This window comes from Sebastes umbrosus, chromosome 17 (assembly GCF_015220745.1).
Source record: "Sebastes umbrosus isolate fSebUmb1 chromosome 17, fSebUmb1.pri, whole genome shotgun sequence".
Lineage (NCBI taxonomy): Eukaryota > Metazoa > Chordata > Actinopteri > Perciformes > Sebastidae > Sebastes > Sebastes umbrosus.
The window spans coordinates 28748337-28761287 of record NC_051285.1 but is presented as its reverse complement, the minus strand read 5'-3'; the positions used below and the strand labels follow the sequence as shown (position 1 = coordinate 28761287).

The following is a 12951-nucleotide window of genomic DNA, read 5'->3' as shown; positions in this document are numbered from 1 at the left end:
ATACTCAACACAATCTGTGGTTGCCTGCACATGAGCACACGCATTGCAGTGCAAACAAGGATATTGAGTCATAAATAGTTGTTTAAATAACAGTGAATGTAAAAGCTTTCATGAAATGGATAGATATTGAATCCTACTGATACGCAACATACAGATGCACTACAGCATTTGAGTTATATTTCCCTTCCTGTAGTACTATAACTGTACCATCTTCCTGTACTCACCATACAGAAGGAAGCTTGTGTTTGAGCTCCCGAGTTTGTTGATGGCGACACAAGTGTAGTTGCTGTAATCTCCGTCAGACACGTTGAAAAATGTCAGCTTCGACAGTGATCCGCCATTCACAATTTCCAAGCCATCAAAGCCGTTGAAGATCCTACATGTGAGAAAGAAAATGTCCACGGACAAACAGTGAACGCAAATAACCATGGCAACCAAGTCACATTATCAATGGGTCTGAGTGCAATAATAATAATTTAATTAATAAGTAGGACCAATTTGCAGTAATCTTAATGCCTGTATGACTGGCAGCTGATCAATAACCATCAATAACTGTGACCACACACACACACACGCTTCTGCCATTTGCCTGTGTGAAATGCAAATGTAAAACAAATTACCTTCTGTCATCTTTATACCACTCAAAATCTGCCTCAGGCACTGCGTCAGCCTCACACTCCAGCTCTCCTCTTTGGCCCAGAGCCACTCCGACGTCTCTGCCCTCTGACACGGACGGAGCATCTACAAGCAAGCAGCAACACATGAGAGCGCCGCCACCAGGAGCAGCACAAGTCAAGGACATCAGGAGACGGGTCGCTGCATCCTCTCCTCTCAGCCGTGATGATCGACACCGTGACCACACGGGAACGGGAATTAGGAGTTTAAATCATGTACGATTTTCTTACATAGGTGAAACTGCATGGTATCAGGACATGATGAGAAGGAATTAACTGATCAGGTTTAAATCATCCAGTGGGATTGTCCTGCAGCAGAAAAGCTTCACATTATTAAATAGATTTTACTCGAGCTGTTTGAGCAAAATGTGACCATTGGTCCAATTACTGCTCATGGCTCCTCCAAACTCTGACATTTTGTTCTGGGCTCGGAGAGCCTTGGGAAGTGGCCTTTGAGCCATACAAATGGTAACTATGCAGCCCTATTTTCATTGAAAATAGTCGCACAAAATCCTGATTACACACATTATTATAATTGAGGAGTTTTAAATAATGCTCACCATTTTATCCTTTGAAAATATTAGTTAAATGATAAATCAGTTATCAACAGTCCATCTACTTATTTGTATTCAGTCGACCATGATATGCAGCAAATGCTCATATTTAAGAATCTGGAAATGTTCACCACTTTTGTCTGGATAAATCATTTAAATGATTATATTATTATCAAAAGATGTCTTTTGTTTTTAATAAATTGACTAATTATTTCAACACCGTTAATTCAAATCCAAAATGTTTAAATTCTTCAGCCAAAGCGGCGGACTCACAGTTGACGGTGATGTCTACGGTCTGGACGTCCGTATCGATTTCATTGACGGCTGTGCATTCGTACGTCCCTGCTCTCTGTCTGGAGATAGATGGGATCTCCAGGTAGTCGTCGTCTGATGCCAGGTCGCCTGCAGTATGAAAGGGGGAAGAAAATGGAAGATGGAGATTCAGAGTTAATGTGACAAGTCAACAGCTGTGGCCTGGATCGTCATGCTCACACTCCCCGTGTCCCTGCGTGAATCACGCTGGTGTACGGAGAGTAAGGACGAAGGTGTTGATAAGTGTTACAATAATAAGTTATGTATTTATACTGTGATGCAGTGCATTAAGAATTATAATGTTATTTGGAAAAAAAACATAGAATCTATTTTCGTACACAAAGAGAGAAACTAACTCCAACACACAAATCAAAGTTGAGAAGCAGCAGCAGGAGCGGCGACAGGTTACCTGATCTAGTATGGCAGGCTTAATTCACACAGCTACATGTGTGTCAAAATTTACACAAGTAAATATGACGACATGCCCGTATCTGTCTCTGATGCCGCTCTGTTGTTTCTTTCAACCCCAGATCTTGCTGACATTTTGTCTGAGGAAGTTACAACTGTTGGTGATTAGTGCTTTATTCAGCCCCCGCTCATTATCAACCGTCTGTCAGAACTTTCATATTCTGCTTCTTTTTGTGCGTCTCTTACGCCTGCGAGCGCACCAGGACTACTACTGAGATGTGACAATATGAACATGGGGATGGAGGGGGGGGAATGCCAGCCCTGCTACTTTTTTCCTCTATCAATTTGACACGCTTGACAGAGACACTTAATACAGCACTCAACATAAAGAACAAAAGACGTAATTGAGTTCAAGCCTGCTCCTGGGATGTTGGTAGGTGACAATAATAAATTGCTGGGTTTATGCACATTACTGAATTGCACCTAGGAAGGTTGTTATGGAGAGAAGTTCTCCTCACCGGTACGCCGATCACCTGACGAGGAGTACTGGGAGTACTCGTGAGTTCTGTTCTGCTCGGCTTTCACTCATAAGAGGATACTACATTTTCGCCAGTAGAGACTGCGTTGTCCCCTTAAAGCCACTGTAATCCTCTGAGGAGAGTTAATCAAGACAAGGCTGCCAGCTGACACACATTCTGAAAGTCCTCACGTCAAGCATCAGTTTTACAGCTCCACATTAGCAGCATAAGCGGCTGTCCTCCAGACTGACACTGAAATCAGTATGTCTCTATAGTTAATGGCCTCAGAAATGAATTCATGAAAACAATTCACCTGTAACAAAGCTATGAGGCTCCTTCCACATGCCTTTTATTAGTATAAATGTTGGGTTTGATATGAACGGATGCTTGCATTGCTTTAAAATAGACCAAATCAGGTTATTGCTGATGTTCAAAGCCTTGTTTTCAACACGTTCTCATCCCAACGCTTCACATACTGCTGCTTTGTCACGCACCCTTGACTTCACTATAGGTCTGGGAACAAAACCTTTTTGTGTCCCAACACCACTGTAGTAAATCATGACCTCCGTGTCAAACGTACACCCTATCATCATCATATTGTTGTCTTTCAGTGCACACAACGCTCCTCCACCTCCACCAGCTTCCAAGGCCTTGGCTGGCTAAGCACCAGAGGTCACGACCCTTCAAATCCATCAACTCATTTACATAAAGTCACCTGCACCAACACTCATTTAAATGTAAAGTGTTTGCCATGTTTTGCCCTGCATTATAAATGAAGTAATTAGTCATTATCTTGTTGGTCGGTCGTCTCATAGTTGCACTTCTGAGCCTCTGCATGTGCTGCTGCTGCTGCCAGTTTGACCGCCAGTCACCCAACTGTGCAAGCAAAGCCACTGAAAAACAACACGCACCATGTGCCAAAGAATGATGTTCCTCTTTAAGTGTACTAGAGAGAGAACAAATGTTGTCTCAGCAGAAACAGTACCCACTACACAGCACTACCCGAGCACAAAGAAATACACAAAGAATCCCTCATTATTCTTCCATTTTAATGGGCTCACAAAGAACAACACAATCTACACCAGCAGGACTACTGATATTTTACCATTTCTTCAAGTTTCCACCCGAACTCTACAAGTGAGCTGGCTTTCTAATTGCTCAGTCTTTGTTAAAGAGGACCACTGGGTTTGTGACCAAGTCATTACCGTGCACTGCCATCAAGGTGACATGGCAGGACATCAGGGAGACCAGACAGGAGAAGGTGGTGGGGAGAAGAAAGTAAAAAGGGCCAGGGAGTCTCAGGAGAGGCCTGCAGAAGATAATGCAGCCTTTCTGTGCCCCTGAAATGCCATCCTCAAGCTCAAGGGCAAAGAAGAAAATGGGGTACAAAATGGAAAAGATATTTGTGTGCAGGGCAACGGGAACAACTTGGGAGGAGGGGAGGAAAAGACAGGAGCGCAGATGCTTGAGGGATATAGGCATTTAAGGAGAGGGAACAAGGGGATATGGTGAGGCAGGATTTAAATTGATGAACCCGAGCAACGGGTGAGAAAGAAATAGAAGCGGGATGGCAGATAGGAGCCGTTAACAGCACACACAACCAAAGAGAGAGTGGGAGTGGAGATGGTGTTATCAGTGTTGTCTTGAGGGAAAGGAAGTCGGAGTGAAATGTGTTGAAGAAGAAGCAACAAATGCTTTTGTTACTCCGACAAACGCCGAGAAAGAACGCTTATTGAAAAGATGTCTGAGGAGACAATGAAAGAGAGCAACCGACTGCTGCTGCAGTCTTAAACCGTGCCTCTCTCCTGCTGCCGCTGTGCCAGCTAAATATATAGATAATAATTCCACTGATTATCAGCCGTTGGCATATGGAATTTTCTTAATGTGCCTTTGATGCATCATTCACTTTGAAGGAAACACATATTAAAGGGGTGAGCAGTAAAAAAAAAAAAAAAGAATGGTAGGAATACAGTAGCCTCGGCTTCTGTGCATTACTGCTATGCAATAAGGCAGCTTTACTTCTATTGAAGAGGTTTGCCAGCGGAGATAATCTGTTGTGACAGTACGGTTTAGATTTGACCCGTGCATATTTTTGAGCATACAAAAAAAAAACCTGAAAATCATGGCTGCTACTAATCTCTCAGGCTACAAGTCCTTTTGTATCTCAGCTAGTCGATAGGAGAAGCAGCTGTGTAAGTGAAGGATACGACATGCGAGTTAAAGCTACGAAGAACGTGTAAGGATGAATCACACTTTGTGTTTCTGCTTCTGCACGCCAAAAAAAATATTAATAATTAAAAAAAACCTGAAGGATACACTCCTTCTGAGTGTTGAACCTTTTCATTACACTTCAATAAAAAGACTGGTTGAACCCTGTCCAATTAGTTGATTCCAGTAAGATTATAAAAGCAACTATTTCAACTTGCATTATAGAGAGAGCGACCTACAAAGGTTGAAACATGTCGGGGCTTTTTTAATGATTCATCCACTACAATAAAGGCTTTTTAATATTTCCTTCCTTGTTGTGACTTGTTCTAAGATTTTGGAGTGCCTTCCTGTTTCTCTTGTATTTGCATTAATTGTACTTGTAAGTGGTAGTAGTGTCTATCTGCCCAGGGACAGCAGATGGAAAGTAGCCAGTAGGATTGGAACAACTTACCACAACACATAAGAAACTGTGCCAACTAGCCGTTTCTTCTCCAACAGCACTTAGAGAGCCTGCTTTACTACAAATCAAACTTGTGAACTCCAGAACAGTGAGGTATTGTTTCTTAGTGTATAAGAGCAGCTCCTGCTTATCGTGTCGCTGCTCATAATATCCACACTTCTCTGGTCCTAACATTGTGTTGTCATGGTAGTGTTGATTCGGTGTCTCTCTTGTCTTCATGTAGTTCGGACTTTTTTTCATTGCTTTTATCGTTGATTGTAATTTCAAAGCTTTTATTCTGAATGTCTCTGCTTTAACTATTGCCTGCCTGGGCACTGCATATTTTCATAAATGTGATTAATATACACTGTCCCTGTCAAATACAGTAATAAATTAAAACTAGTATCTAAATCCTAAAAGCTAAATCTAAAGCATCAAAGGATTTTGAAAAATTTTTTTTTAAAGAGAATGAAAAAAAATCGTGTTCCTCAAACTTATATTTCAGTGTTTAATAGAACGCTTATACGAGTTACCAGATTACATGAAATGACCAATCTTCATGGTTGAGTTAGCATTAATATTAACCGTACTACCATCATACAGCCCGGAGCATGTGCTAAGATGTGACAGATTCTCTCATTAAATGTGTCTCAAAGGGTGCAGTAGATGTAGAGGAGATTTTCAAGCAGTGATGGCCGACATGTGGATTGTCTAGCTCAAGACTAAAGTTAAGCAGGTGCAAAAATTAACACGAACATCTCACACGGTATCGATATGGTGCATCAGTATTTAAGTTGTTTCCTTCACCTTCAAAGGGGTCAAAAAAGGGACCGATCTGCTACGACTAACAACTCCATCAACTCCAACTTCAAATGAATCTTTCCAAGCATCCAGTGCCTGTGCAAATGTGGAAAACCTTCATTGCTCCTGGGCCAAATTCAATCATGTGCATGTTCATTCCGGCTGCTTTAATGCACCGGGGCGTCGGCCGGCCGCCCGGGCTGACAAACTTTGCAGTCAGGTTGTGTGGTCTGCGGGAGATACCGAGGATCACTTCTGATCCGCCACAAGCCCCTAAAGCCATCTATCTATCAAAGGTGAGGGGGAGCTGGGTCACGGCTGTGTGAGAGCCCCGGCCCCAGCCTGAAATCATCAATCTTTATGCACACACACACACACCCACACACACACACGCGCAGGATCTTTATTTATTTAATTCACTCTTTTTAACACCCCGGAGTGCTTGCAATAGCTGGGCTCACACTGAATGGCCCCGGGCTGGAGGAGAGTTGCTCTGCAGCTGGGAGATACTGGAGACAGAAGTTTGGACTACAGGAAGTACTGGGACATTTTTCTGCTCTGCTCTGCTGCTCTCTCTCCGAGTCGGGGGGGACAACTGTGCAGTGTGACTCTGTGTATTCTTGCCACGCTTGCTTATCAGGCCCCCAGTCGAATACTGGAGATGAAACTGATAAGAAAAAAGGCTACTAAAAAAATAGCAGCAAGAATTCAGCACATTGAAAGTGAACAATCTGAGAGGAAAACAACCCCCCCGAAAAAACAAGAATAAAAGACTGAATCATTGTTGTCTTCTTTTCTTGCATGAGGAAAATCAAGACGACAGCTTCTCAAGCTAACGCTAGTCTATTTACATTTTCATCCCACACTAAAATAAAAGACAATAGACAGCCCTGAATTGTAGTTTTGTTGTTGCCTGCAAAAAAATAATTATTCACTATGAATTTCAATGTACTTTCTCAGATATGGACTTTAAACAGATAAATAAACATAAGCAACCAGTCACTGCATACATTTGATCATGAAGAGTGCTGAGATGAGCAAAGAATAAAGAATACCTTTGAATGGGCCTGCTGCTCGGAAAAATATGTTGTGCAAAAAACTCAGACTTGGTGAAAGTTTGGCCACAAACACAGGGACATACACACACACACACACACACACACACACACACACACACACACACACACACACACACTACCACAGCTATCTTGCAGTACACACATGCACAGCAGAGATCAGAGTTTGAGATCTGAGCTGTCTCTGTATAAGATGCGTTTTAAGGCGTTTGCTCTATTGGAAAACACACCATGAAAAAACATGAAGGATGCGAGAGAGATGCAAGGAGACCTCATTTCAAAACCATTGATGTCACAAATACATGGTGGGCACCCTATAGGGTGGTAAGCCATCAAGGCACCCCAACAGCCCCGTTTCCACTGCAGGAACTTTTGCCCCGGAACTAAGAACCTTTAGAAGAACTCATTGCGTTCCACGGTCTGATTTAAGTTCTTGGGACATTTTATGGGGCCTTTTTACCCCCCAAAAAGAGCCTGGTCGGAGGGGGGTAGTACTGGAACTTTCGGAGAGGAGTTTACAGGGGTGACCGTCGCTGATTGGTAAAACACACACACAGCTTCATTCATAAACATGTACGTACTCAAGAGTATCAATTTAGGACCATTTTAGTCGGTCTCCCGACACTTTTAAAGCACAAATAAATAACCATCAAACACTCAACAGGTGATTTACTGTGGAGACAGACACTCGTAGTGTCATTTCCCTCCTCTGCATTTCATTCATTGCATCCCAACGTGTATCAACAAATATATGCAGCAGTAAATATTGTCACAGTAAGACAAAACATAAGGTTTATTTTAGAGTAAACAGGCGGACACACTGAACTGCAGGCTGCAGAGTGTGTTTACTGCTGTGACCACCAGCAGCCCTCTTCACATGTCATGTTGCTTTTTCATACGTCAGCGGACTAATCTGCCTAATCTTCGCAGAAATCTTCCCAAAGTCCCGGGAACGTTTTGGTGGAAACCTGGCTTATGATTGCAACTTGTAATCCACATTTATAAAGCATATTACAAAAGAGGGACTTTGTCAAGTTGTTTCTTCTCCTACATAAAACGGAAAGACAATCTATATACATGTACACCCTGGACAGGTTGCATAGAGATAGACAACCATTTACACTGCTCACATTCACACCTACGGGCAATGTAGAACAGAATATAATAAAAATACTTTGTCTGCTTTTTGCATGCAAAAGGCTGGTGTGTAAGGGCTGTGAGATTTTGCTTTTCCATGGTGATTTGGAGTTTGTGTGTTCGTTTGGAAAGCTTTGTCTTGTTGTGAGAATACTTTCAGTTAATGATTGGTATACTCTGTTGAAAGTGCATTATTGGCTGACCTCAAACATTCCACTCAGAGTTGCAAATCAACCAAACCTGCATGTCTTTAGACTGTGGGAGGAAACCGAAGCACCTGGAGAAAACCCACACAGGCACTGGGAGAACATTGCAAAAAGCACACAAAAGTTTCCAGCCCAGCATGGCGAAGTGAAACTAATTTGGACAATGGATGACTCAGCTTCCTCAATCTCCTCCCACATCAAAATGTATTTATAGCCAATTATAAAAGATTGCACATTTAGAGGTCTAAAGAGAAAACAGCTCTGTTTTTTCACATCAGACGAAGGAAGTTAAAGCAGCAATGAAACCAGCTGTTGGATCCGCTTAATGAGATTTCACAGCAATAGTTCCTCGGAAACACGTGTCGCCCCCTCTGGCCCAGTAGTCAATTCCGTCAGACCGTCCTCTCCTCTGCTTAACTCACTAATTCACTATTGGCCTAATTAAGAGTCAAAATTACAAAAGGGGTGAGGAGACCACTCTCTGTCTCTCCTGTAAAACCTCTTTAGGTGCACTTGTCCAATTTGGTTCATGATCATATTGAAATGGGATAAACATCCTCTGTTGCTTTCACAGGCTATTGATTGGCTGTTCAAGAGAAGAAAAACAAAAAAACAAATGAGCAGCTTTCCTAATTAAGCCCTATTTTTACTCTCTTATAAGCTAGAACACCTGAGCACTGAGATGGAAAAAACACTGTCTGATTTTTTTCTTTGTAACAGTATGAACCACTCACACTCGGCTCCCACTGTTCATTTGGCACCGTCATTCAGTTTCTAAGTGATGGAATGTTAATCTGTAAAACTGTCCAAATCCTACCAACATTAGTGAAACAAAGTAGATCCAGTCAACCAGCAGGTCACTGAAACCAGTGAACCACCACGCACATTGATTAGTCCTTCAGAAATACCAGGTTCAGTAAATTGAATTGCTTCACTTGCTACACACAGGATAATTTGATAATTGGTGTGTTTGTACTAGAGAGTCAAAGGTGTATTAGTCCTGAGTAATTTAGATAGAAGGACAGAAGAATATTGGACCCTACCTGTGTTCAAACAAGCTTTGGCACTACCTGTGTTCAAACAAGCTTTGGATCATGAGGTCTTTTCCGGACCAAGAAAGCTTGGAGCGATGGAGAATGAGGTGATCTGTGCTATACTTTACCATGGTAATGATAGTCAACTTTCAAACAATGAGGATTAAGATGGGGGTATGCTTCTTATGTTTAAAAGAGAGATGTCTAGATGTTCTGAATGGCCACATTGGAAGGCAGGAATTGCCATCATATTGAGCGAACAGGGTGTGATAATGGTTTAAATATGGGGGTTACAGTGCACATTTTACAGACAGTCTTTGCTGGAGGCCATTCATAGTAATGCACTTGTTTGTGCACATGCAAAGTGACAGAAATGTAAGAAGAGAGTTTAAATCCTATACTTTCTCAGCTACACACACCTGGTCTGTTGCTGCACGGAGTGGGAGTGAATGTCTGCTAGAGGAAAGTTCGAGAAATCGACGGATGCAGTTCCTAAATTCAACGTTGTAAAGATGTGGGGTGAAGGGTGTTCAAACACTATTCCACCATTTGACAAGCACCTATGTTGGAGCGTAATGATGCCTTTAGGGCCTTGCAGCGGTCCAGCCAGGCTTATTCAAAAATCACATAGGACCAGCCGGGGCACAACAGATTGAAGCCTCCTGCAGGAAAGGATCCATGGATGTTCCATCCAATACCCTACACCATGATTAGGTCACATCACCAGAAAAGATGGTTGGTTGACAAGATCATTGGTCAGTCTTGTGCACAGTGGTAGCACAAGTTATGTGGTTGATAATGACTTGTTTAACTTTTGAGCCTCTCTTCCAAACCTGTCTCACCATCATCATCATCATTCAAACAAACTGACAGATTAAAGTACTGATGTTATGAAGGTTGAAAACATACAATAAAGGTGCAAGGTGAACCACATCGTCTCCAGTGAGAGACGATGTTTTGTTTATCCACATAAAGCAGCACGCCAAAACTGTCCAGAGACACAACGCATCACCTCCTTTCAATGAGTCAGCCGTCCTCACTCCTCTGACTCCCTGCTGGGAAACACTCCATCTCTTCATCAAGCCTTTCTTACAGCTGCTTTATCAGTATACAACTGAATACTGTCATAATGAGATGAACTGACCTGGAGTTGACTTTACTGTCTACCATGCACACATACCGACCCATTCTCACTTCCAAATCCTCAAATACCACCGTTTGGTAAGTGCCCCTCGGCATCGCAACCCAACGCACAGAGGCACCTTTTAGCAACAGGATGTGACGAACCGGGCTTTCAACTAACTCTAATGTAAACCCAGCCGTGGCGTTATTCGACAGTCGGAGCATGTGACTTAGTATTAATAGAATAGAATTGAATGCATCATCCATGGGCCTTCCGTGCCTGCAGGCACGTGCATGTACTGCATCTCTCCGTTCTCCCATGTCGTGGTTGATGAAAGAAAAACAGACATGGGAGTACTTCCCTCCCCCTCCTGGGTTAAGCTGGCCTGATCTGTATTTCTCCCTGAGGTAATGCAAACAGCCATCCCATAGTCAACCCGGGGGACAATTTGTGTGCGTCGATCTGTGATTTCACCACAACAATGGCCAAGACGAGGGGTAGCAAGTGGAACACACTGAGCTGCCTTTGAGGTCCTTGAACGCCTCATATTAGACAGCTCATCTGTAACGTTAATCAAAGCTGCTCCATCGGGTGAGCTGTGTTTTCTATCAGCCTCACGTCGGTTATAACGCTTATGAATGGACACAGCCTCATGCCGCCGGTTCTGTCCGCTTATGTTAGCGTGATCATGCCGGGCGTGACTGCACAGGCCCACTGCATCCTTTACCGGAGGTGGGGCCAGACGGCCGGTATGTGTTTTGAGTGCATTAACACTGGGCAACCATGAAATGTCACATTCGGTTCTGGCTGAGCTCAATACGATGCCATGAGAAGCCATGCAGGGACATGGGGAGAGGGGAGGAAAGTCCTCGTTGAGACATGTAATTTGTTTTAATAAAACAAATGTTCACATTTTCAAATACATTATCAACGACAGCTTTATTAACAGCATCAACAGGAACGAGGGAGGGGGCAGAAAACCTGCAGATTTTGACAGAAAGGATGTCTGACATCAAGGGACGCTGTTTATACTGTGGGGTCCGCACGTATTCGGGTAGCAACGTCCTGATTGGCCGGCTACGTTGATGCAAAATGCAGTGGGCGAATGCGCTGGAGGAGAGTATTACCCATAGAGTCCAGTAGAGGGCGGAGCCTGTGTGAGTTAGAACAGTCTGTTCTACACAGCCTGCACAATAATATATGCACAAGCACGTAGCTTTTCACAAAATAAGAGCCAATCAATGCCCCCCCCTCCTCCCTCCCAGCTGCTTATCTCCTTACAGACAGGTCTGTCACACTTGTGTCATATTAACATTCAAATTCCCAGATCCCAGCGTCAACACAAAAGACAGCACAAAAGTAACTCATTATGAATGCAAACATCTTGCCTGATTAAGTGAAGCATGGACACAGAAATAGCAGTTGGCTTCCTTCATTCTTCAGTAAGGCATAATGGCATAAATGCCATTGAGCATGCACAATGCAACTATCCCGATTCTAGACATACTTGCCAAGGCATGCTTGTAAATGCATAACGCTCCACACTGTGCTAATGTTCTCTGCATTAATAATGTCATTCAAAGTGCCTGCAGAACATTTACATCCCTCCTATTATCCTAATTAATTAGTCCAATAACAACAGGGTCAGTTTACTTTCCTGCGAACAATTAGGTTGTAATGATGATCTGGAAACAGGTAATGATGGGTACTAAGTGAAGCGAGAAATCCACCAGGGGTCAAGCAAAGTCAAAGATGGGGCGATAAATGGAGAGGGGTGAGGGGGGGAGAGAGAGGCAGCGGGAGTTGACAGTGAGGAAAATGAAATAGGAAGCACAGGAAATGTGTTACATTTAAGAGATAAGTGTGAATATAACAGACAACTGGTCTGCAGCTAATGCACTTATTTACAGGATATACAAGGTACCTGAAGGGGAGATGAGTTTCCAGCTGATGGAAGGCTCCGGTTTACCGCTGGCTTGACACATCAGGGTGACATTGGAGCCTTCATTTACCACGATATCTCTCGACAGGTTGATGATTTTTGGTGGTACTGTGAAAGCAAATGAACAAATGTGTAAATTGGGAGAAGAGGAATAATCAATAACAATTAAACACATCAAGTTATTTTTTTTAAATTGGTCTCTTTCAAGTCCTCCTATAACTTCCAGACAGTCTACATACATTGCCAGAGTAAACCTTTAAAGTCCGCAAGCCTTGACTGGAATGCTGCTTTCAAGTTGTTCGTGAATATTACGTTTAAATACTTTCCTAAAGTGCTTTGCTATTGTTTTTTTATTGTGACATATTTGATACAAACTGGCAAAGGACAGCTCACATCAACACATTGAAAACAATCACACATTGTCATTAAAAGTGGGATTTTCTTCAGTAAGCGGCACTTTAAAATTGCTGTGGAAGTTCAGGTTAACGGCTATTCACAGGAATTTGCAGGTAGCACAAA

At 42.8% G+C, this 12951-nt stretch overlaps 1 protein-coding gene across 5 annotated transcripts in view; it reads right to left on the bottom strand.

Moving 5' to 3' along the window:
* Positions 1-12951, bottom strand: part of ntm (neurotrimin) — a 398233-nt gene that overhangs the window by 31009 nt on the left and 354273 nt on the right. For all 5 annotated transcript variants that reach the window (XR_005203765.1, XM_037747921.1, XM_037747920.1 and 2 more), the window contains 4 exons: positions 12415-12540; positions 1502-1630; positions 621-741; positions 225-376 (listed from right to left, as the gene is read on the bottom strand). Coding sequence is in view for 4 of the 5 variants with exons in the window: in XM_037747921.1 (XP_037603849.1) it covers positions 225-376; positions 621-741; positions 1502-1630; positions 12415-12540 (528 nt within the window). In the remaining variant the exon portion in view is untranslated. The remainder of the gene's footprint in view (positions 1-224; positions 377-620; positions 742-1501; positions 1631-12414; positions 12541-12951) is intronic.